We start from the raw sequence: 23,025 nt of genomic DNA on the forward strand, positions 1-23,025 counted from the left end.
TACTCAAGTACTAGAGAGCAAAAATGTCATTGTTCAGGTCATGTCCAACTCTTCATCACCCCATTTGGAGTTATCTTGGCAAAGATACTGGGGTGGTTTTGCTATTTCCTTCTCCAGCTTATTTTACACATGAGGAAACTAAGGCAAACAGGGTTAAGTGACTTGCTCAGGGTCACACAGCTAGTGTCAAGTGTCTGAGGCTGTATTCGAACTCGGGTCCTCCTGAATCCAGGGCTGGTGCTTTATCCACTGTGCCACCTAGTTGCCTTAGGAACCTCATCATCTTGCAAGAAATCTACTCTGTCCCTAGACAGAGTCTCAGATTGGGAGCCAAGGGGCCTAGCTTTCAAACCTAGCTCTGCCACTTATTATCAGTGCCATCTTGGAAAAGTAACAACCTCTCTGGGTCTCACTTTCCTTATTCACAAAATGAGGTCATTGTACTAGATAAAATCTGTGGTCTAGTTGAGCTGCAAATCCTAGGATTCACCTGGACAGGGAAGTTCACCCAGCTCAGTGAGGATCTTCCCAGAGATGTCTTTACACTGAAGAGTTTCCAGTGAAGCAGGAGGGTTGCCCATTAGTTATCTCTCAGTCTTATTATACGACCAGTCCCCATCTTTCTTTCAGTCATATGTTTCTCTCATGACATCTTTTATATCACTTCTCCAATACTTCTCCTCATTTGTAGTCCATCGATGCTTGCTGCCACCCACCCACCATGCCCCACTACATTAACCTTCGAGTCATGGTCATCCTCAGTTCTATGGAGGCTGTTTTCTTCCATGACTTAGAGTGAACATCATCAGAAAAACCTTAATATTAAGACAAAGCTCTGTTTTTAAAGGGAGCTTGGCTCATTAAAAGCCATGTGCACACTTTCAAAAGCAATTCAGTGGGGCAGCTAGGTGGTGCAGTGGATAAAGCACCAGCCCTAGATTCAGGAGGACCCGAGTTCAAATTCGACCTCAGACACTTACCACTTACTAGCTGTGTGACTCTGGGCAAGTCACTTAACCCCAACTGCCTCACCAAAAACAAAAGTAAAACACAATTCAGCCTACTCTGTACCTCCTGCTCCATTCTACTGCAGACTCATTGACAGGGTCTGCCCAAGATACATATACTGATAACAAGCTCTATGGGTTATCCATCCAACTGCATAGCATGGTCTCTACAACCTTCATTCACTAGGATAAATGAGATTTTCCTTGTTTGTTTTTTAATAATATTTTGTTTTCCCCAATAACATGTTAAAAACAACTTTTAACATACCAAACTACAAAAAATATTATGTAGAGCTAGAAAAAATAACAAAATTCATCTGGAAGAATTTCCTTATTTGTGAGGTTATTTAGAATATATCCTCACGAATAGGGAGAATATCTTTCATTACACAGTCTTTTCCTAAAGGTGCTTGCCATCTAGGAATAAATGACATAAAAAGATACCTAACTAACTGTGCTAGATGGCACAGTGGATAAAGCACCAGCCCTGGATTCAGGAGTACCGGAGTTCAAATCCGGCCTCAGACACTTGACACTTGCTAGCTGTGTGACCCTGGGCAAGTCACTTAACCCCCATTGCCCCACCAAAAAAAAAAAAGATACCTAACACTAGGCCACTTATGCTCATATTTCAATGAATGCTATAAGGGAACAGAATAAGCATTTTTATTGTACCTACTATGAGACAGGCACTGTGCTAAGTGCTTCTTTTTTAAAAACACAAATGTTATCTCATTTGATCCTCAAAACAACCTTGTGAGGTAGATGTTATTATTGTCTCCATTTTGTAGTTTGGGAAACTGAGGCAAACAAAGATTAAGATTGCTCATGGTCATACAGATAGTAAGTGTCTGAGGCTGGATTTGAACCCGAGTCTTCCTGACTCTAGGCCCAGCAGTCCATTGCGCCACCAGCTGCTTGATGACCAAGGTTTATAGACTAGGGGTTCCTAACCTTGGGTCCACAAGCTCTACAGATAGAATCATGCTTAAATTTCAAGGCCTTTATGAACTTGGATGGGAGATAGATAAGTAAATAGATAAAGGGATGTATGTATATATATATATATGTGTGTGTGTGTGTGTGTGTGTGTGTGTGTGTGTGTGTGTGTGTGTGTGTATCCTTATTTCAATCTTGTTGGTTTCCTTTGTAATCCTACACATTTTATTTTATGCATTTAAAAATACTATTCTGAGGAGAGGGCCATTGGTCTTACCAGACTGACTACCCAAGGAGTCCATGAAAAAGGTTAAGAACTCCTGCTTTAAACAATAAAGGCTATCTGGTCTCAGAAGGAAAAGACATCAGTCTCTACGGGCTGGGGTTGTAAGGGAAGGCTCCCCCATCTTTCTCCTGCTTAGATCATAGATTTTAAAATTGACACCTCTGTCTCAATATCACCACCTCCTTTGCCTCAGTATCCTGCACAAACACCAGCACACTACTTTTTTCCACCCAGCATGCATCTGGGCTCTGGAACAAATAAACAAATAAATGAATTAAAGCCACGTAAGGTGTACTTTAACCTCAACCCTACCAACAGTGTCTGTGTGAATAAACCAAGAGGAATTGCCATATTAGGTAAGCTGATGATGCCTGATAGAGTATCCGGCCCAAGCTCTTAATTAAAATTGATGTGCAGCCTACCTCAAAAGGCTGATATTGCCTGAGGGAAGCAGGAAGACTAACTGCACCTCTGTATTTGCATGTAATGGAGAGACAGAGGCAGAGAGAGAGAGACAGAGACACAGAGAGACACAGAGAGACACAGAGAGACACAGAGAGACACAGAGAGACACAGAGAGACACAGAGACACAGAGAGACAGAGAGACACAGAGACACAGAGACACAGAGACAGAGAGACAGAGAGACACAGAGACAGAGAGACAGAGAGACAGAGAGACAGAGAGACAGAGAGACAGAGAGACAGAGAGACAGAGAGACAGAGAGACAGAGAGACAGAGAGACAGAGACAGAGACAGAGACAGAGACAGAGACAGAGACAGAGACAGAGACAGAGACAGAGACAGAGACAGATGTTGTTCAGTTGTTTCAGACTCTTCATGACCCTGTTTGGGATTTTCTGGGTAAAGATACTAGAGTGATTTGCTATTCCTTTCTCTAGATCATTTTATAGATGAGGAAACCGAGGCAAGGTTAAGTGACTTGCTTAGACCAGTATCTGAATACCCACTTGGCAATTTGCTTAGCTGTGTAATCCTATGAGCAGCTCACTTTCCTCTCTAGGCCTCAGTTTCCTCATCTGTAAAATGAGAAGGTAGGATTAAATGATGGCCATGATTTCTTCTAGCTCTAAATCCTATGACACTGTGATCTTCAACTGAATGGCTTTGTCTCCTGTAAAAAACAATTTCAGGGGGCGGCTAGGTGGCGCAGTGGATAAAGCACTGGCCTTGGATTCAGGAGTACCTGAGTTCAAATCCGGTCTCAGACACTCGACACTTACTAGCTGTGTGACCCTGGGCAAGTCACTTAACCCCCATTGCCCTGCAAAAAAAAAGAAAGAAAGAAAGAAAAAAAAAAAACAATTTCAGGCACTGGCTGAGTAAATGGGACATGGAGGGCAGATACCCATTCATTCTCCCCTAGAAGGCTGGCCCAGCTAGCAACCCTACTGGCTTCACCAACCAGGCACACTTATCTATCCCCTCTGAAAAAATGATATAGTGGAAAGATGAGATGCCTTATAGTTAAAGAATTCAGAAGACTCAGGCTTGAATCCTGGCAAGTTATAGATGGAGTAGATAGAGAACAGGCCTCAAAGCCAGGAAGACCTGGGTTCAAGTACTGTCGCTGACACATACTAGATGCATGTCCCTGGACAAGTCACCTAACCTCTCAATGCTCAGGGAAACTTTCTAAGACAAGTAGAGAAGGTGTCAAATGGAATTGGTAAGGTAGTTTCCCTATACCAATCATGGGTCTAGTCTCTATCCCTATGACCTTAAGGAAATTATTTCACCTCTATGGGCCTCCAGTTCTGTGTCCATCAAATGGGGAGATGTGGGGGTAGTAGACCAGGTGAGGTTTGTCCTTGCTCTGACATTTTGTCATCAGTTTCTGTGAATGGCAAAGATCTTGCTCAAAGCTATAACTATGAGAGTTCATCTTTTCCTATCATCCCACCAGGGAGAGCTCTCTAAAAAGGGAAGACTAATACATGGAGCTGAGCCAAACCCAGCCCATCTTCCTAGCCACTGTCATCACGTTTGAGAGGAAGCATCTTATGAGTGGGGATTATTTCAATCCCTCTGTTTGTATTACCCAAACCTAACATAATACCTGCCACATAATAGGTCCTTAATAAATACTAATCGATTGACTGAATCCTGCAAATGCCAAAAGAGGCTGACAATGCTATCAGCATATCATTAATCTGAAGTCATGAAAAGGTGATAATATAATTTGTTTCTCTTTTTCCCTTTAGAAGTGTCAGAAAATTTACAGGGCCTCAAGACCATGCGTCTGAATTTTAAGGGGCTCATGATAAAAATGCTGTCCACATCCAAAGAAAGAACTAATAGAGTTTGAATACAGATTGAAGCATACTATTTTTCACTTTGTTTTTCTAATGTCTTTTTTTTCTTTTTGATCTTGTTTCTTCTTTCACAACATGACTAATATGGAAAATATGTTTTATATGGTTGAACATATATAATTTTTATCAAATTACTTATCATCAGGGAGGGGGGAAGTGAAGGAGGGACAGAAAATTTGGAACTCAAATATCTTTAAATGAATGTTAAAAATTGTCTTTACATGTAATTGGAGGGAAAATAAGATATTATTAAAATTTTTTAAAAGACTATGGTAGGGGCAGCTAGGTGGTGCAGTGGATAGAGCACTGGCCCTGGAGTCAGGAGGATCTGAGTTCAAATCTGGCCTCAGACACTTAACACTTACTAGCTGTGTGACACCGGGCAAGTCACTTAACCCCAATTGCCTCACTAAAAAACAAAACAAAACAAAAAACAAATAAAAGACTATAGGTCAGGCAGCCAGGTGGCACAGTGGATAAAGCACTGGCCCTGGATTCAGGAGGACCTGAGTTCAAAGCCAGCCTCAGACACTTGACCCTTACTAGCTGTGTGACCCTGGGCAAGTCACTTAACTCTCATTGCCCCACCAAAAAAAAAAAAAGAAAAGAAGAGACTACAGGTCTGCTGCTCTGTTTTCTTTTTTCTTTTCTTTTCTTTTTTTTTTTTTTTGCTAGATCCGGTGATTTCATCAGTGTAAGGAAATCCCAAGTCAATTAGTCAACAACCATTTATTGAGTGCTTACTATATTCCGGGCATTTTGCTAAGCACTGGGGATACAAAAAAAAAAAAAAAAGCCAGAATACTTCCTGGCTTCAAAGGGTTCACATTATAATGAAGAGATGAAATAGAAAGAACTAGAAACATACAAGATATATGCAGAGTAATCTCTAAAAAGAAAGCTCTAGTTGCTGGGAGAGACTTGGAAATCCTTCTGTAAGAGTTGGGATTTCCTTTCTGTCCGACATCTTACCTTGGAGGCGGCAGCAGCAGGAGTTCCTGGAGCCTCACCATGCCGCCCAAGGACGATAAGAAGAAGAAAGATGCCGGCAAGTCGGCCAAGAAGGACAAGGACCCCGTGAACAAGTCTGGGGGCAAAGCTAAGAAGAAGAAGTGGTCCAAGGGAAAAGTTCGAGACAAACTCAACAATCTGGTTCTGTTTGACAAAGCAACGTATGACAAACTCTGCAAGGAGGTCCCCAACTATAAACTTATTACCCCTGCAGTGGTCTCAGAAAGACTGAAGATTCGGGGTTCTCTAGCCCGGGCAGCCCTCCAAGAACTGCTTAGTAAAGGTCTGATTAAGCTGGTTTCCAAACACAGAGCACAAGTGATATATACTAGGAACACCAAGGGTGGAGATGCTCCAGCTGCTGAAGATGCATGAAATGGTTCAACATTTTTGTGTACATTTTCAAAAATAAACTTATTGGACTTAAAAAAAAAAAAAAAGAGTTGGGATTTGAGCTAAGTCTTGAAGAAGCCAGGAAGCAAAGGTGAAGTAAAAAAGTATTCTAGGTACCCTCAGCCAGTACAAAGGCACTGAGACTACCAGTAGAGGTTTGTAACTGATCTGCTTATAGTCTCTGAGAGCCACCTGGGAGCACTAACAGGTTAGGTGACTTGCCCAAGGTAACACAGCCAGTATGGGTCAGAGACAGGATCTTGAGTCCAGGACTTCATTAGTCTGAGACTGTTCACTATAGCACATTGCCACTACAGATCTACTACTATTCAATTAATTTTTTTTAATTCATTTGCTGAATTTTTATTTCTATGACTTTATTTTTTTATTTTTAAAACAACTTGAATATAATTTTTAAATTTCTGAACTTAAGAAATAAAACAAGTATTTCTATAACAAAGTGGAATAGAAAAAAGATGAAACTACATGAAACTACAGATCTATTATATACAACTTGCTATTCCTTTTAAATATACAATAAAGTTATCTTGTCACTTTCTTTTTTTCCCCTCCTTGCCCTGCCCCCACCCTAGAGATGGCTACCGATAGTCAATAAACATTTAAGGCCACATCCAGGAAGCAAAAATATAATAGAAAGAGAGCCAGATTCAGAGACAGCCCTGAATTCAAATTCTGACTTATTACTGGTGTGAACTGAGCAAATACACAATTTATGTATCTGCAAAATGATGAGGTTGGAGCAGAAGGCCCCTGCATTCTCTTATAGCTTTAAATCCTGGTTTTCCCAAATCTAATTCCTAATCTCCCTAAAGAATACAGAACTCAGTTGTTTCTGGTGCGTATACATGTGTGACCCAAGTGTCAACATCCGTTGCAACATTTAACCTAGCCCTTTCTGTCTATCTCTACATAACAGGAAGTTGATAGTAATAACAAGGAGCTTGCAGAATTCTAAACATTTCCCAGCTTCCTATTCTAAGTTGCCTCAGACACTCTCTTCCTCATGGTGAAGGAGAAATTTGACAATTAGTTCATTAATTTTATCTGTGCAAACAAAACGATCTGCTAGTCCAGGAATCACAATTTGAATTTGAACTCCCCATGTCCCTCAGCTGAAGTCCCAACATATTATAACATATTATAACAAGTGGGGTACAATTTGCATTAGAAGGAATAATGGTTAGTTCTCTTTAGTAAATACTTGGCAAATTCAATCTGCTATTAAACATGATCATTTGTTTTAGGTAAGATGTTTTGCTTCATTAATCATTTGTGTTCATAAGTGAATGATACTTCAATGGGTATGTGAGGGGACAGCTAGGTGGTGCAGTGGATAAAGCACCGGCCCTGGAGTCAGGAGGACCTGAGTTCAAATCTGGCCTCAGACACTTGACACTTACTAGCTGTGTGACCCTGAGCAAGTCACTTAACCCTCATTGCCGGGGGGGGGGGGGGGGGGGGGGGATGTATGTGATCTCTTCAGTAAGGATACTAACTGTAATCCCATTTCTCCAATACATATAGGAACCCATCCATGCCTTCTCATCGTATGCTGAGTACACGCATGGCTTCCCATTAATCCTCTAGGAATCCATCCAGCATGATGTGGGACCTCCTTTTAGTTACTAGAGTCTAGACCTCTTCACATTGCGTGGATATCAATGGAACAAAAGATAATAATAACTAACATAGCATCTGCTATGTGCCAGGCACTGTATGGAATGTTTTAGGAATATTACCTCATTATTATCTCTATTCACAGATAAGGAAGCTGAGGAAAACAGATGATAAGTAACTTGTCCAGGGTCACTCAGCTTGTAAGTATCTGAGGTCAAATTTGAACTCAGGTCTTCTTGACCTCAAGCTGTGTTCTATCCACTGCATTACCCAGCTGCCTAACAAGAGGCAACATTTAAAGAGAGGTGTTGGCTGGTTCTCTCTCACTCTCCCTATATTACTGGCCCATCTTTTATCCCCAGGAATACAAAGCTCTAGTCCTTTATTCCACTTCTGCTAAATTCCTTGTTGGTCTTATATTGCAGCTTACTCTTGCCCACCAGGTGCTTCTCCATTGGCTTTGATTTTAATGCTTTGGAGTCTGGGGTCTTCCAGGCTGATGGTCATTTGGCACAATTAAAAGAATGTCTATTTATATATATATATATATATATATATATATGCATAAGTATGTATATTTATAGATCTGCTAATTAATTCCTAAGATATAGAGAGGGCCACATGTTTGCCACAGTTGTGTTTATATATGTGTACACTCATATATACATATATAACATATATGCATATGTGCATATGCACACACAGGCAATCTATTTCCATAGGTTTTACAGACATCTACAGAATATACTCTATATTGGGGGCATTCTTCACTCTTCATCCATTTGTTCTTATTCTACATGGAACAAACTCTTTTGAGTGACTATGTATGTCATTTAAGAGGCTTCTGTGATAATCCAGGGGATTGGAGTAATCAGCACCATGCCATCTGCCAACAGAAACATCTGGAGGAGCTACTCAACATCTACAGGAAATCGTTCTTCCAACAGGATCCTGCGGACATCCTCCATGAAAATAGTGTTCACACACACATAAAAAAACCCAAACCTTGACACCTTTCGTTCTATTTTAGGTCTTGTTTAATATTAATGGTTAAGGGAAGGTTATCAAAGATATGTCTTTGATGGAATCTTGTATGATTTTGCTGTTGGGTTTTTTTTTGGAGGGGGTATTTATTTTGTTTTACATTTCTGTAGCACTTACCACGTGCCAGACATTGTGCTAAGTGCTTCACAATTTTTATCTCATTTGATTATCATTCCCATTTTACAGATGAAGAAAATGAAGCAGAGTCTTAGTGAGTCAGACAACTACTATCCAAACATGGCCACATTTGAACTCGGATCTTCCTGACTATAGGCCTACCACTCTAATCCACTAAGCTACCTAACTGCTGTGTGTGTGTGTGTGTGTGTGTGTGTGTGTGTGTGTGTGTGTGTGTAGGGGGGGAGGGGAGTACAGGGGCAGAGTTGGACGTTGCATCTTATTTTGTGTAGCCTGGGAAGGTTTCTCTTTAAAGGAAGCTGTTCTCAGGATCTACTTGGGCTGGAAGACCAAGGTTAGGTATGAAAACCTAGCCTATAAGAATAATCCTTCCTAAGGGGGCAGCTAGGTGACACAGTGGATAAAGCACTGGCCCTGGATTCAGGAGGACCTGAGTTTGAATCTGCCCTCAGACACTTGATACTAGCTGTGTGGTCACACAGCAAGTCACTTAACCCTCATTGCCCCACAAAAAAACAAAAAACAAACAAAATAGTTCAATCAGTTCACAATTCCACCAACAATGCATTAGTGTTCTGATTTTTAGGGGTGGCTAGGTGGTGCAGTGGATAGAGCACCAGCCCTGGAGTCAGGAGGACCTGAGTTCAAATCCGGCCTCAGACACTTAACACTTACTAGCTGTGTGACCTTGGGCAAGTCACTTAACCCCAATTGCCTCACAAAAAAAAAAAAAAGAATCCTTCCTTGTCCTTTGGGCTTGACAGAATTCTCACTGTTGTGTCATTTAGTATACTCCTCTGATTGTGATTTGCCTCCATGAAAGATACATAGATGGAGGGGACTAACATTCACTTGAATCAGTGTTGTATCTTTATTGATTCTCCTTTTCATGGTTAAGTAAACAGCTTGGTAGAATATTTTATAACCCAAGAGTGTCTTGTTGCATTCTAATCCCAAGCCTGAACAACTGGACTAGCTTAAGTGTTACTATGCATGCCAGTGTTTCCCCACAACATATGGATAAGGTTGATGCTTTCCTCTACAATATCCTCCCCCCAACATGGATTAAGCCCACTCCTTAAGGGAAGGGGGCTCTTTCCCTTGTTCAGCCTAGATTAGTTTTGTCCAACAATCAACAAAGCTGTCCCTGAGACCCAAATGGCCCTTGCTTCCTTTGACCTGCCCCCTGATCACTGAAGGGCATGAAAAGTCCCACTCACATAGAATAAGGATCCCGTAGACTTGGTGAATTTCACCACATCCTGCCTGCCCTGCTGACCAAAATCAGTTCCATAGGGAGAACAGGGGGCACTGAGACCAAAGAAAGAAAATGCACTATTTGCATATCCTTAAAACTCCTTTTATGAACTGTTCAGACTTGTGAGTACCTCATTTTATCCCAACATCGAACCTGAACTCGTGGAAGCATTAGTCCTTCCTCTAACATTAACCCACACAATTTGTTGGAAGACAGCCTTTCAGGCCTGATTTTGCTGTAGCCAATCAAATGCTTTTTGTGATCACTGAATAAGTATGATAGGATCCTGCTTTCCCCATACCTTTCATCAATTGTGTAACTATAAAGAAATGATCTGTTAAAAATAACAGTAAATGATATATAAATAAGAGCATGTCTGAATTTCCCTAAGTATTTTTGAATTATGTAACCCTTGTATTCTATACTAAGGATTATTGATCACTTTCAAATTCCTGCATCCACCATCAAAGCACTAAGCTTAGCTTAACAAGTGATTAGGACACCAGAGATATCACTACAACCACCTTTGTCATTTAGTTTAAGAAAACTACTGTGACAAAAAATAAAAATAAAAATTTCAACACCCTGCATCCAGCCTGTTGGCAATAATCTTCTGCACTTTTAACAAGGCTGATCTGTAGACATCAGACACAGCTCATCCCTAGGCACTACCTGAAACCTTTTCAGCTTGGTAGACTCTGATAGTACTCACCTCTACAATCAAATATTATTTGAAGGAATGCCAATCAATTGAGTAATGGCTAAACAAGCTGTGGTATATGATTATGATGGAATATTATTGTACCATAAGAAATGGCAAGCAGGATAATTTTAGAAAAACCTGGAAAGACTTACATGAACTGATACAAAGTGAAGTGAGCAGTTCCAGGAGAATGCTGTACAGAGTAACAGCAATACTGCATGATGCAGACCTATGAATGACTTAGCTATTCTTAGCAATACAGTGAACCAAGACAATCCCAAAGGACTAATAATACTATGTGCCTCCAGAGAAAGAAGTGGTGTTGGTTTTGTTTTGTTTTTGTGGGGTTTTTTTGTTTTTTTGCGGGGCAATGGGGGTTACATGACTTGACCAAGGTCACACAGCTTGTAAGTGTCAAGTGACTGAGGCCAAATTTGAACTCACGTACTCCTGAATCCAGGGCCAATGCTTTATCCACTGTGCCACCTAGCCGCCCCCTAAAAGTGATATTGGTTTTTTTGGTTGGTTTTTTTTTTTTTTTTTGCGGGGCAATGGGGGTTAAGTGACTTGCCCAGGGTCACACAGCTAGTAAGTGTCAAGTGTCTGAGGTCAGATTTGAACTCAGGTACTCCTGAATCCAGGGCCGGTGCTTTATCCACTGCGCCACCTAGCTGCCCCTAATGATATTGTTTTAATGCAGACTGGAGCATGCTATTTTTCACTTTTATTCATTTTTTTCTTTTATTCAAGTGTTTTAATACAAAATGAGTAATATGGAAATGTTTTACATGATTGCACATATATAACCTATATCTGACTGCTTATCATCTCAAGGAAAGGGGAGGGGAAAGAGGGAGAGAGGGAGGGATAGAATTTCAAACTCAAAACATTTTTTTAAAAACCCAAATTTGGGTCAGCTAGGTGGCGCAGTGGACAGAGCACCAGCCCTGGAGTCAGGAGGATCTGAGTTCAAATGCGGCCTCAGACACTTGACACTTACTAGCTGTGTGACCCTGGGCAAGTCACTTAACCCCAATTGCCTCACCCAAAAAAAAAAATGTTAAAAAAATAGTTTTAACATGTAATTTGGGGAAAAGTAAAATTTTTTTAAAAGAAGAAACATCAAAAGATTATAGATATAGATGAACAGAATAGATTCATTTATTTGCTAATTGTTCAACTTTGTAATAAAGAATGACCATTAGAGGTTTTCCAGTTTTTTGTTTGGGGGTTTTGGTTTTTCCCCATCCAGGCCTATACATAGACATCTCTGGAGTTTAGGTCACAGAGTAAATTTCCTTCATATTGAGCCTTAATGGAAAGATTTTCTGAGGCTTATTCTTCTCACAGATAATCCTACACATCCTAACCATCGCCCACACTGTTTCCCTGACCTTTACTTATAGATCTGCTGCTTACTGCCACGAGATAAGGGAAATATATGTTTCTACCCCATATCCAAACTATTTTATAGATTTATTATCTCTCTTCTTTTCTCCCTCCCTGAGCATGTTATCTGATAACAAAGTGTTATGAAAATAGCATCCTGGGTATTCCCATCTGTGGTGTTTTACCTAAAATTAGCCTTTTTTTCAAACATATGGTAGAAGCGCAGTGGCACAGTGGATAGAGTGCTGGGCCTGGAGTCAGAAAGACCTTAGTTCAAATCAAACAGATGGTGGTATTTTCTTTTCTATGGGAGTTACATTTTCTGAACCTATTAAAGATTAATTATATTTTAGTCATAGAGGTCCTAGCTCATAGTGACAAGGTAGAGAAAGTAGAGTAGTAATAGAATAATATGGGCAGTGGATAAAGCACCTGCTATGGATTCAGGAGGACCTGAGTTCAAATTCAGCATCAGACACTTGACACTTACTAGCTATGTGACCCTGGGCAAGTCACTTAACCCTCATTGCCCAGAAAACAACAACAACAACAATAACAGTAATAGAAAAATACTAGACTCTACTAGATAGTTGGCATTTGCCAATGAAATTTGCAAATACAGGATGACAGAAACAGGAAAAATCCACCAATCAAACAGCAAAGCATTTATTAAATAGTAACTGCACTGCCCTTAGGCATTACAAATACAAGAAATGAAATAATCCCTACTCTCAAGGTATTTACACTCTAATGGGGGAAAACAGCAATTACATATTTAAGTATATGCAGAATAATTTTTTAAAGTTAAGAAGTAGATAAATACAACGTAGTTTAAGGAAGACACAAGCAATTGAGGGAACTCTCCTATAGTAGGTGGTCCTTGAAGAAAAAGAGACTTCTATGAGGAGGTGAGAATGGAGCCTATTCCAGGAATGGGGCCAGCCACATCAAAGACATCTAGACAAGAGATGGAGCACCATGTGTGAGGAAAAGAGGGAAGTCCAAATTGGTTGGAGTGCAGGGAGAGTTGGGTAAAGTAACCTACAGTGTGAAATAGAAAGTTGGGACAAGTTTGTTAAGGGTTTTTATAAGCTAAACAAAAGGGTTTATATTTTATTCTAGAGACAATAGGTAGACACTGTAGCTTATCAAAAAAGAGAATGACATGGCCAGATCTACACTTAAGGAGAATCAGCTGTGCGGAAGAGGGACTAAAGTAGAGGGGACTTGATGGAGGGAAACTAGTGAAAAGGCCACTGCAGTCATGTAGTAGAGAGTTAATGAGAGTCTAAAGTAAGATGAAAGCTGGGTAAATAAATAGGAGGGTTGTGATGTGGAAGGGGAGAGAGATGTGGAAGCATAAATGACAGTTTGGGCAATTGATTACATAGATTGTTGTTGTTTGTTCTTCATTTTCAAAGAGGACCAATGACCTCGTGAGGATCATGTCTTGACTTGCAAGTGAATTAGATTTGAGTGAGACAGAGCTACACAGAGTCATCAGCCTCACTCTCTCCTCCAGAGTCATCTGAGTCTCATGGCAAGATAAGAGTCAAAATGCCTAGTGATGGCCCAGGGTCGCATAGGTGGGATGAAGGAGAATGAGGAGTTGAGGATAATACCAGTGGTAGAGTTGAAGAAAGGTGATAAATTCAATAGAAATAGGGAAGTTTGTAAAACAGGTAGGTTCTGGTGGAAGAGAAGAAACTGAGTTCTACTTTGGACATCTTGAGTTCAAGATGTTTGGAGTGATCAACTGGCAACTGGTAATGCAGGAAATTGGGGCTATACATAATAATAACAGTAAAACATTTATATGGTACTTTAAGGTTTGCAAAGTGCTTTACAAATATTATGTCATTTGATCTTCCTAATAACCACAGGAGGTAGATGCAATTATCCACATTTTACAGAGGATGAACTTGAAGCAGACAGAGGTTAAATGACTTTCTCAGAGTCACACAGCTAGTAAATGTCCAAAGTTGCATTTGAATTCAGGTCTTGACTCAAAATCTATTCCCTATCCACTATTAATAATTATTGGTAATTTGGATAAAGGCATAGATGGCAATATTCATCACCACCTAGATCTGGGAGTCAACAGAATAGAAATGCCACATACAAAGTCTTATTCCCGGGTTCAAAAAAATCAGTAGGGGCGGCTAGGTGGCCCAGTGGATAAAGCGCCGGCCCTGGATTCAGAAGGACCTTAGTTCAAATCTGGCCTCAGACACTTGACACTTACTAGCTGCGTGACCCTGGGCAAGTCACTTAACCCCCATTGCCCCACAAAAACAAAAACAAAATCAGTAAATGACCTCCAAATCCAGTATTCTTTTCAGTTATAATGATTGACCTTTTAGTTTAAATGCAAATGTCCCTGGGAGAAGGAGCACAGTGACTTACATTTATGCTAATGTATAAATAACTGAGATCTGGTTGCATAGGATAAGGGATTAGAGAGTAGGAGAATAGTAAGTGATTAAAATGGGATAGCAGGAAACAAGTTCAAGATGGAAAATAGTTCATCTGAAAAATCTAGGGGTAAAAAGTTCTATTTATTACAATTATAATCTGTTCTATTCAATTTGACCCAGTACAATCTGTAAAGACCTCCTAGGACTCCTCTTCTCTTCTCTCTCTCCCCCTCTCTCTCCCTCTCCCTCTCTGTATAGGTATGTGTGTGTGTATATATATATAGTAACCTCATCAGCTCTCAATAGGGACTCTCCATTTCAAAAGGTTTCAGAGGAAACTGAAGGTTGAGTGTAGTCACACATGGCCAGACATAAAAACGGAAACATCTCCACAGATCAGATGTGGCAACTCAAAATAACTTGGTGAAATTCTACACCCTACTACTAGCTAAATATCAACATATTTCACCTTGAACTCTTCCCCTGGGACTTTCCTACTTCACCCCCACCCCACTTAAACTTTGCTATGGCTCCTGATTTTGATCTTGCTTCCATTTCAAAGATTTGGTTTCCCACCTCTGGCCCTTTCAGCTTTCATTGTGTCATCTGTGCAGTTCTTGCTTTTGACTTCTAAATATTTGAATTCTGAACCTTAAAACCTAATTTTGAATCCTGTTTTATATATTTATTACCTGTCTAACCTTGGATAAGTCATTTAAATTCTCTCTGCCTCAGTTTCCTTATCTGTAAAATGAGGAAAATGATAACACTTACCAGTGTGTCTCTACCTCAAAGTGCTGTAGTGAGAATAAAAGGAGTTAGCATATATAAAGTGTTTTGTACTACATAAATGCTGAGCATTAGATATCATTCTATATCCTTTGGTGATCATGGGCAAGCCACTTAACTTTTTGGTACCACTAAAATACTCTCTAAGACTATGAATTACAGACAAATTGTTGATCCACTTGAGTGGAGGATGTTTCTACACCAGGAATTCCCCACATAAATGACATCATTTGTCTAAGTACATATGTGCATTCCACATCTATGCAGTAATTTCTCAGGTATAACCAAACTATTCTACTACTTGCCAAATGGGAAAAGGTTCAACCAGCACCATGGACACCACCCAGTCATAGGATTTGACTCCAGCTCTGCCTTGCCAGGAGAGGAAATGCAGGTCTAGGAACTAAGAAAACTGGACTCAAGTCCAAATTCTACCACTAACTTGGCCAAGGCACTCTTTGGGACTCAGTTCAACCAGCACTATGGACACCACCTAGTCATAGTATTTGACTACAACTCTGCCTTGGGAAAAAGCAAGAGTAGAAAATACTGGTCTAGGAAGCAAGAGAACTGACTCAAATCCAAGATAGCAAGCCTGAGACTCAGAGAGCCTCAGAGTTCCACAGCTAAGAAGTGGGAGAGTCAATATTCCAACTCAGAGCTTATAAATCCAACCTTCCACTGCCCTGTTCACTCTTCACCTTCATTGATCCCCTTCCTTCAGCTCTTCCTTCTTAATCTTAGTTTGAAAACGTATGTGTGGGGACAGCTAGGTGGCACAGTGGATAAAGCATGGGCCCTGGATTCAGGGAGACCTGAGTTCAAATCCAGCCTCAGACACTTGACACTTACTAGCTGTGTGACCCTGGGCAAGTCACTTAACCTCCATTGCCCCACACAAAAAAAAAAAGTATGTGTGTCCATTTGTGAGGGCCTGTGACTGCTTTCAGTTTACCAATACATTCTATTTTGTTGCTTTTAAAGTCCAAGAGGTAATCCTCAGACCTGGGTTCAAGCTGAGTCTCTACCACTTATTAACTATATGGCCTTGAACATATCACTTTTCTTCTCCAGCCTCAGTTTTAAGAATAAATGAAGGAAGATAAAATATGTGATCTCTAAGGCACTTTCCAGCTCTAAATCATGTGAAATGGAAGTACCAGAGTATAACTAAGTATTGAGGTTAAATCAACATAGACTTTTAGCCCAAATCCTTTCCCCAAAGCTGAGGAATACACTGCCTACAGCTGATTCCAACCTGGAGGTCATCCCCTGATGCCATGTTTGGGTGAAGGGGGGGAAGGTAGAGAGCCACATGTGGTTATGACAAGAAGTCCATGAATCCATAGGTGAATCCATAAATAAGCAAACATGCCTTCTGGAAATTGGATAGGTAATATGTCTTACACATTCATGCATTCCTATTCTTCAAATGGATGTAGATTCTCTTATGAGTAATAAAACATAAATTTACTTTTAAAAATTTACTCACGGGGACAGCTAGGTGGTACAGTGGATAGAGCACCGGCCCTGGAGCCAGGAGTACCTGAATTCAAATCAGGCCTCAGAAACTTAACACTTACTAGCTGTGTGACCCTGGGCAAGTCACTTAACCCCAATTGCCTCACTAAAAAAAAAAATTTGCTCATGGAATTCAGAGTAACTTTTTGTTATTGAGTCTTTCCTGAAGCAAGACATGAACAGTACAATTATCTAACCATGGTAATCCAAAAAACGTTTGAATGTTAAAAAAGGATTCTGATACTTGTAAAGTTCCAGGTCCACTAAGATGGACTGCCATAGCAGGAACCAGAACTAGCATGGGCTTAGGGCCCCTTTGCTCTAAGCACCAATGTGGTTGCTGAGATACCACTCACTTCTAAGTGGAATATGTTTTCATGATTCCTCCCTAGAGCAAGTGTAGTCCCACCCAACTTGCCTCAAAGAGGTATGAGAAGCAAGTGTCCTTCAGGAAGGACTCTCTGAGACAGGCTGTATGGCGCCAACTCCCTTCCTCCCCATTGGACATATTGTCCTCTGTCACTATCTATCTCTCTCACACACACACACACACACACACACACACACACACACACACACACACACACACACACAATTACTGACCCTTGATCAGCTGCACAGAACTGCATTTTAAAACACACAAGCAGTGTGGTAGATTATGCAGAAGTTTACATGTGGATTCAGCCAACATTAGTCTTGTGTCTTGGCTCCTACATCTACAAGCCTTGTGACTTTGGACAAGTCATTGGACCTCTCCAAGCTTCAGTCTTCTCACCTGTAAAATGGGCACGATAATACTTGTTCTATCAATTTCCCACAGAAGACTGTTTCGAGGGAAATATTTCTAAACTTAAGACATTAGAAAATTGCAAATTTTTACCATGTGTAAACAGAATAAGAGTATGGTGAAGCTTTCCATTATAGTCAACATTCTATGATATAAACATAAGATGTGTTCCTTGAAAACAGAATATAAATCAAACATACATATATTAACCTTAAATACTAATGTTAATTATTATTATCCATCATCAACATCATCAAATGAGAAATGGAATGGACCTGAGAAATCATCTAACCTAATCCCCTCATTTTATAGTCAAAGAAACTAAGGACCAGAGAGGCTTTGACTGGACCAATGGCACATAAGTAAATGGCAAACTTGAACCCGGGTGGGTCCTCTGACTCCAAATACAATTCATAATTGAAAGGTAGAATAGTTTAATGGAAAAAATACCTGAGAATCAGGAGTGATCTAGGTTTTAACTCTACTCCTGGCACTAGTATGTGTAAGGCCACAGGCAAGCCTTGGTTTCTCATCTACTGGGTGTAATAATGACCATATAGGCATACCTCATTTTATTTTTTTACAAATTGAAGACTTATGGCAGCCCTGCATTGAGCAAGTCTTTCAGCATGATTTTTCCAACAGCATGGGCTCACATTATGTTTCTGTGTCCCAGTTTGGTAATTCTCATGAGATTTCAATTTTTTTCATTATTATTATATCTGTTACAGTAACCTGTGATCACTGATCTTTGATTTTACCATTGCAATTGTTTTGGGCACCATGATCCATGCCCATATAAGATGGCAAAATTAATTGATCAATGTCGTGTGCATTCTGTTCCACTGACTGACCCTCCCTGTCTCTCTCATCAAGCCTCCCTATTCTCAGAGACGCAACAACATTAAAATTAGACCAATTGCTAACCACACAATGGCTTCTCTAAGTGTTCAAGTGAAAGGAAGAGTCAATCCATGGGGCAAACTTCACTGTTGCCTTATTTTAAGAAATTGCTACAGTTACCCCAGCCCTTAGCAATCACCACCCTGATCAGTCAGCAGCCAGCAACATCTACGGAAGCCCCTCTACCTGCAAAAATAATTTACAATGCGGGGCAGCTAGGTGGTGCAGTGGATAAAACACTGGCCCTAGATTCAGGAGGACCTGGGTTCAAATCAGACCTCAGACACAAAACTTACTAGCTGTGTGACCCTGGGCAAGTCACTTAACCTTCATTGCCCCACCCCACCCCCAAAAAAAGAATATGACACGCTAAAGGCTCAGATGATGGTCAGCAATTTTTTTTTTTAGCAATAAAGTATTTTCTTAAACTAAGGTATGTATATACATTGGGTTTTTTAGACATAACACTGTTGCACACTTAATAGACTATAGGATAGTGTAGACATAACTTTTATAGGCACCAAAAATTTTATTTCTGTGGTCTGGGGCTGAATCTACAATATCTCTAAGATATGCCTGTAGTACCTACCCCACCTGATTGTTGTGAGAAGCAAGTTAAATAATGCACATTAAACATTTTTTCAAGCCTTTAATTTCTACATAGCAGTGAGCAATGATTAAAACCACTAAGGAAGCACATCAGGTTCATTAGAAAGTATACTACATTTGGAGTCAGAAGACTTTGATTCAAATCCTAGTTTGGATACTTTCAACCTATATGACCTCAGACAAGTCACTTAATTTCTCTGAACCTCAGTTTTCTCTTCTGTAAAATGAGGAAGTTTAACCAAATGATCACTTACTGTTATCATAAGTAAATACACCCTGAGCTAAAAACCTTTTTTTCTTTTGTACTGTAAAGGCCATTAAGTAAAAATCCTTTAGTAATATAAACTTCCTCTAACTCATTTATTTGATACAATTTAAAGAGACATATCTATATCTAAGGAGGCAGCTAGGTGGCACAGTGAACAAAGTGCTGGGCCTGGAGTCAGGAAGGCATCTTCCCGAGTTGAAATCTAGCTTCAGACACACACTAGCTGTGTGATCCTGGGCAAGTCACTTAACCTTATTGCTTCAGTTTCCTCATCTGTAAAATGAGCTAAAGAAGGAAGTAGCAAACCACTCCAGTATCTTTGCCAAGAAAAACTCCAAATGGAGACACAAAGAAGTCAGACACGACTGAACAACAAAATCTACATCTAAGAGTTCTCAAGCAGGGCACACTTCCAAGGGCAAAAAAAGGCTATGGAGAAGGTAGGAATGGTATAGAAGATCATCAATTTCAGACATGAAAAGGACCTTAGAAGTCATGGAGCCCAACTCCCTCACTTTACAGGTAGGTAAACAAAGTCCCAGAGAGTGTAAGTGGCTTACCCAATAGGAAGGAAGGAAACAAGTGTTTAAGCACCACCATGTGCCTGGCACAGTGCTAATCACTTCACAAACATTATATAATTTGATCATTTAATTCTCACAGTTGAGAAAACTGAGGCAGACAGAGGTTAAGTGACTTGGTCAGGGTCATACAGCTGGTGTCTGCGGTTGAGTTTGAACTTGGGTCTTCAGGACTCCAAGGCAGAGCTCTACTCCAGTGTTCTACCTAGCTGCCTCAATAGTACACAGGTAATAAGTGACAGTCTGTATTTGAAACCTGGTCCTTTGCTTCCAAACTGAGTTCTCTATCCATTGCACTATGGTATCAGGAGAAACAGAAAGATTTAAAGGTCAAGGGAGTCCAGTGCCTTGTATTCAGTAGGTATCCAGTTAAACTTAGTGATTTCTTGACGTGTCAATTTGCAAATGATATACTGTCCAAAGAAATGTTGAAAATTCAATACACTGGTCAGAATTCAGTCAACACCTGCTGCATTCCTAGAATTATGCTAGCCCCAGTGGGCTAAGAAAGAAATGTAAAATGTTACCAGGTATGGGTGGAACTAGAGGATCTCTGAAAACCCAATCTTGGCATAGAGCAAACAGAGGGAATGAGAAGTGTAGATCTCAGGACCACTTGCCTAGGTGACTTTGAAATCTCAGGAGTAGATAGTTTTATGAAATATTCATCTGTGACTCTTGTGACCTGAATGACTCTGATTTGGGGAAATCAGATCCCAGGGGCCAACTTTCTTGTCACTTGCCACACATCATCACTGCTCTGTTACCACACATGAGCTTGCTGTTCTCACCTTCTCTTGACCTTCAAAAGATAACAGTATGGGTGACACAGCATATCCTTTGGTGACCTAAGTCTGGTGACTCAGCAAAGAAAACATAAGGACAAGAAGAATATGGAGGGTGGGGGACTGTCTATGAGGAAAGAGATAAATGTCTTCTCTCAATGTGCATCATGCTGCTAATGATGATCTGGGGAGTATAAGCCTGGATCAGCTGATGAGGTTTCTCTCTCATTTGAAATTCCTCCACTTATATACTCTTTGCTCCTCAGAATATTGTCCTAGATCCTGAAAAAAAGTCCCCATGGTAGTGGCTGCCCTAACAACTCTGTAAAGATTCAGAACAGCAGCTAGGTGGCACAGTGGATAGAGCACTGGCCCTAGATTCAGGAGGACCTGAGTTCAAATCCAATATCAGACACTTGACACTTACTAGCTGTACGACCCTGGGCAAGTCACTTAATCCCCATTGACACGCCCCCCCCCAAAAAAAGATTCAGGAGGGAATCTAGATTAATGAGGGGAGAAACAAACACTACTAGGCCAGAAGAGGCTCAACCCTGACATCCAAAAACCAGATCTGAACCTAAGGTTTTCTTTTTTGGCCCTTTCTAATTGGCCCTTTCCTTTGGGGTGATGACCCCTTCCTCTCAACTCAGTATGTTTGGCTTCTGAGCTACTCTGAATCTCCCAAATATACTAGACAGGTTCTAAATGGGGGCAGCAGAAGAATGAGTGAGGGTCCACACCCACAATAGCTCTGGGATTTGAGATAGAAAATCTGTGGTTGGCCCTGTTCTGTATAATGTTCTTTTTTTTTTTTCTATCAATGACTTGGATAAAGGCACAGAGAGCAATGCTTATCAGATCTTCGGGTAACATCTGTAGATGAATTGATTGTCCAGCCTCATCTGATGACTTTGCTTCGAAACTTTGGTGTCCTTCTTTCCATGGTGCCACTCATCCTTGATCATATAATCCTTTGCATTTTCCCTTGGGTTTCTACCCACACTTGCAGGCTATCTCTTTCAGAGGGGCATTATGGATTGATTAAAAAAAGTCAAGAGTTGTGTTTCACTCTTGGCTCTCCTGTTAATTCACTGGGATTTAGATGGAATTTCATTTTTCTCATCTGCAAAATGAGGACAGAACTCCCTAAGGTGTGGTAAGGATCAAAAATGATAATGGATCGAGAGGCATCCTAAAAAGTTAAAAGCACTGTACAAATACTGATGTGAGTAGTATTATGGTCAAAAGGTTTTTTTTCAATCTTTCAAAGACAACAGGAACCACAGACGAATTCACCTAGTTTCCAGATCAAAAAGATGGGGTAACCACCATCTACCTCAATTTCTTTAACTGTAAAATGGGAATAATAATATCCCTTACATCCAGAGTTGTTGTGAGGATCAAATGAGATAATATTTTTAAAGTGCCTGGAACATGGCAGGTGCTTAATAAACATTTCTTCCCTTTTCTCCCCTTTAGTCTACATTTTTATCAGTAATTTGGAAAAAGGCATAGATGGAATGCTTAACAAACACAAGGATGAACCTATTTGTACAAAAATATTTATAGCAGCTCTTTGAGTTGTGGCAACAAATTGGAGATTGAGAGGATGTACATCAATTGGGTGGCAATGGCTGAACAAGTTGTTATATATGATTGTGATGAAACACTCTTGTGCTATGAGAAATGATTGGCAGAATTCTCTCAGAAAAGCCTGGAAAGACTTACATGAACTGATGCAAAGTGAAATGAGCAGAACCAGGAGAACGTTGTATACATTGATAACAATATTGTATGATAATTGACTGTAGATGACTCAGCTATTCTCAGCAATACAATGATCCAAGACAATTCTGAAGGACTTATGATGAAAAATGCTATCCATTTCCAGAGAAAGAACTGATGGAGTCTGAATGCAAATCGAAGCATACTTTTTCTCTATTTTTCTTGTTTTTTCTTTTGTAACATGCATGACTAACATGGAAATATGTTTTGCAGAACTGCACATGTACATGTATAATTTATATCAAATTGCTTACCTTCTCAATGTGGGGTGGGGTTGGGGGTGGGGGAAAGAAGGAGAAAATTTGGAACTCAAAATTTTTTCAATGAATGCTAAAAATTGCTTTTACATGTAGTTGGGGGAAATAAAATATTAAATTTTTTAAAACCACAAGGATAACAGAAAGTTTAGAGGGATAATTAACATATAAGATGACAG

General features: G+C 40.2%; 2 protein-coding genes across 3 annotated transcripts in view; one reads left to right on the forward strand and one right to left on the reverse strand.

Moving 5' to 3' along the window:
• The window catches only part of ARHGAP25 (Rho GTPase activating protein 25), a 127,516-nt gene that overhangs the window by 65,205 nt on the left and 39,286 nt on the right, over positions 1 to 23,025 (reverse strand). The window lies entirely within an intron of this gene.
• LOC122743551 (40S ribosomal protein S25) lies at positions 5,519 to 6,018 on the forward strand. Its single transcript, XM_043988595.1, has one exon. It carries the CDS (start codon positions 5,579 to 5,581, stop codon positions 5,951 to 5,953), a length of 375 nt encoding a protein of 124 aa, XP_043844530.1. The 5' UTR covers positions 5,519 to 5,578; the 3' UTR covers positions 5,954 to 6,018.

Source organism: Dromiciops gliroides, chromosome 2 (assembly GCF_019393635.1).
Source record: "Dromiciops gliroides isolate mDroGli1 chromosome 2, mDroGli1.pri, whole genome shotgun sequence".
NCBI lineage: Eukaryota > Metazoa > Chordata > Mammalia > Microbiotheria > Microbiotheriidae > Dromiciops > Dromiciops gliroides.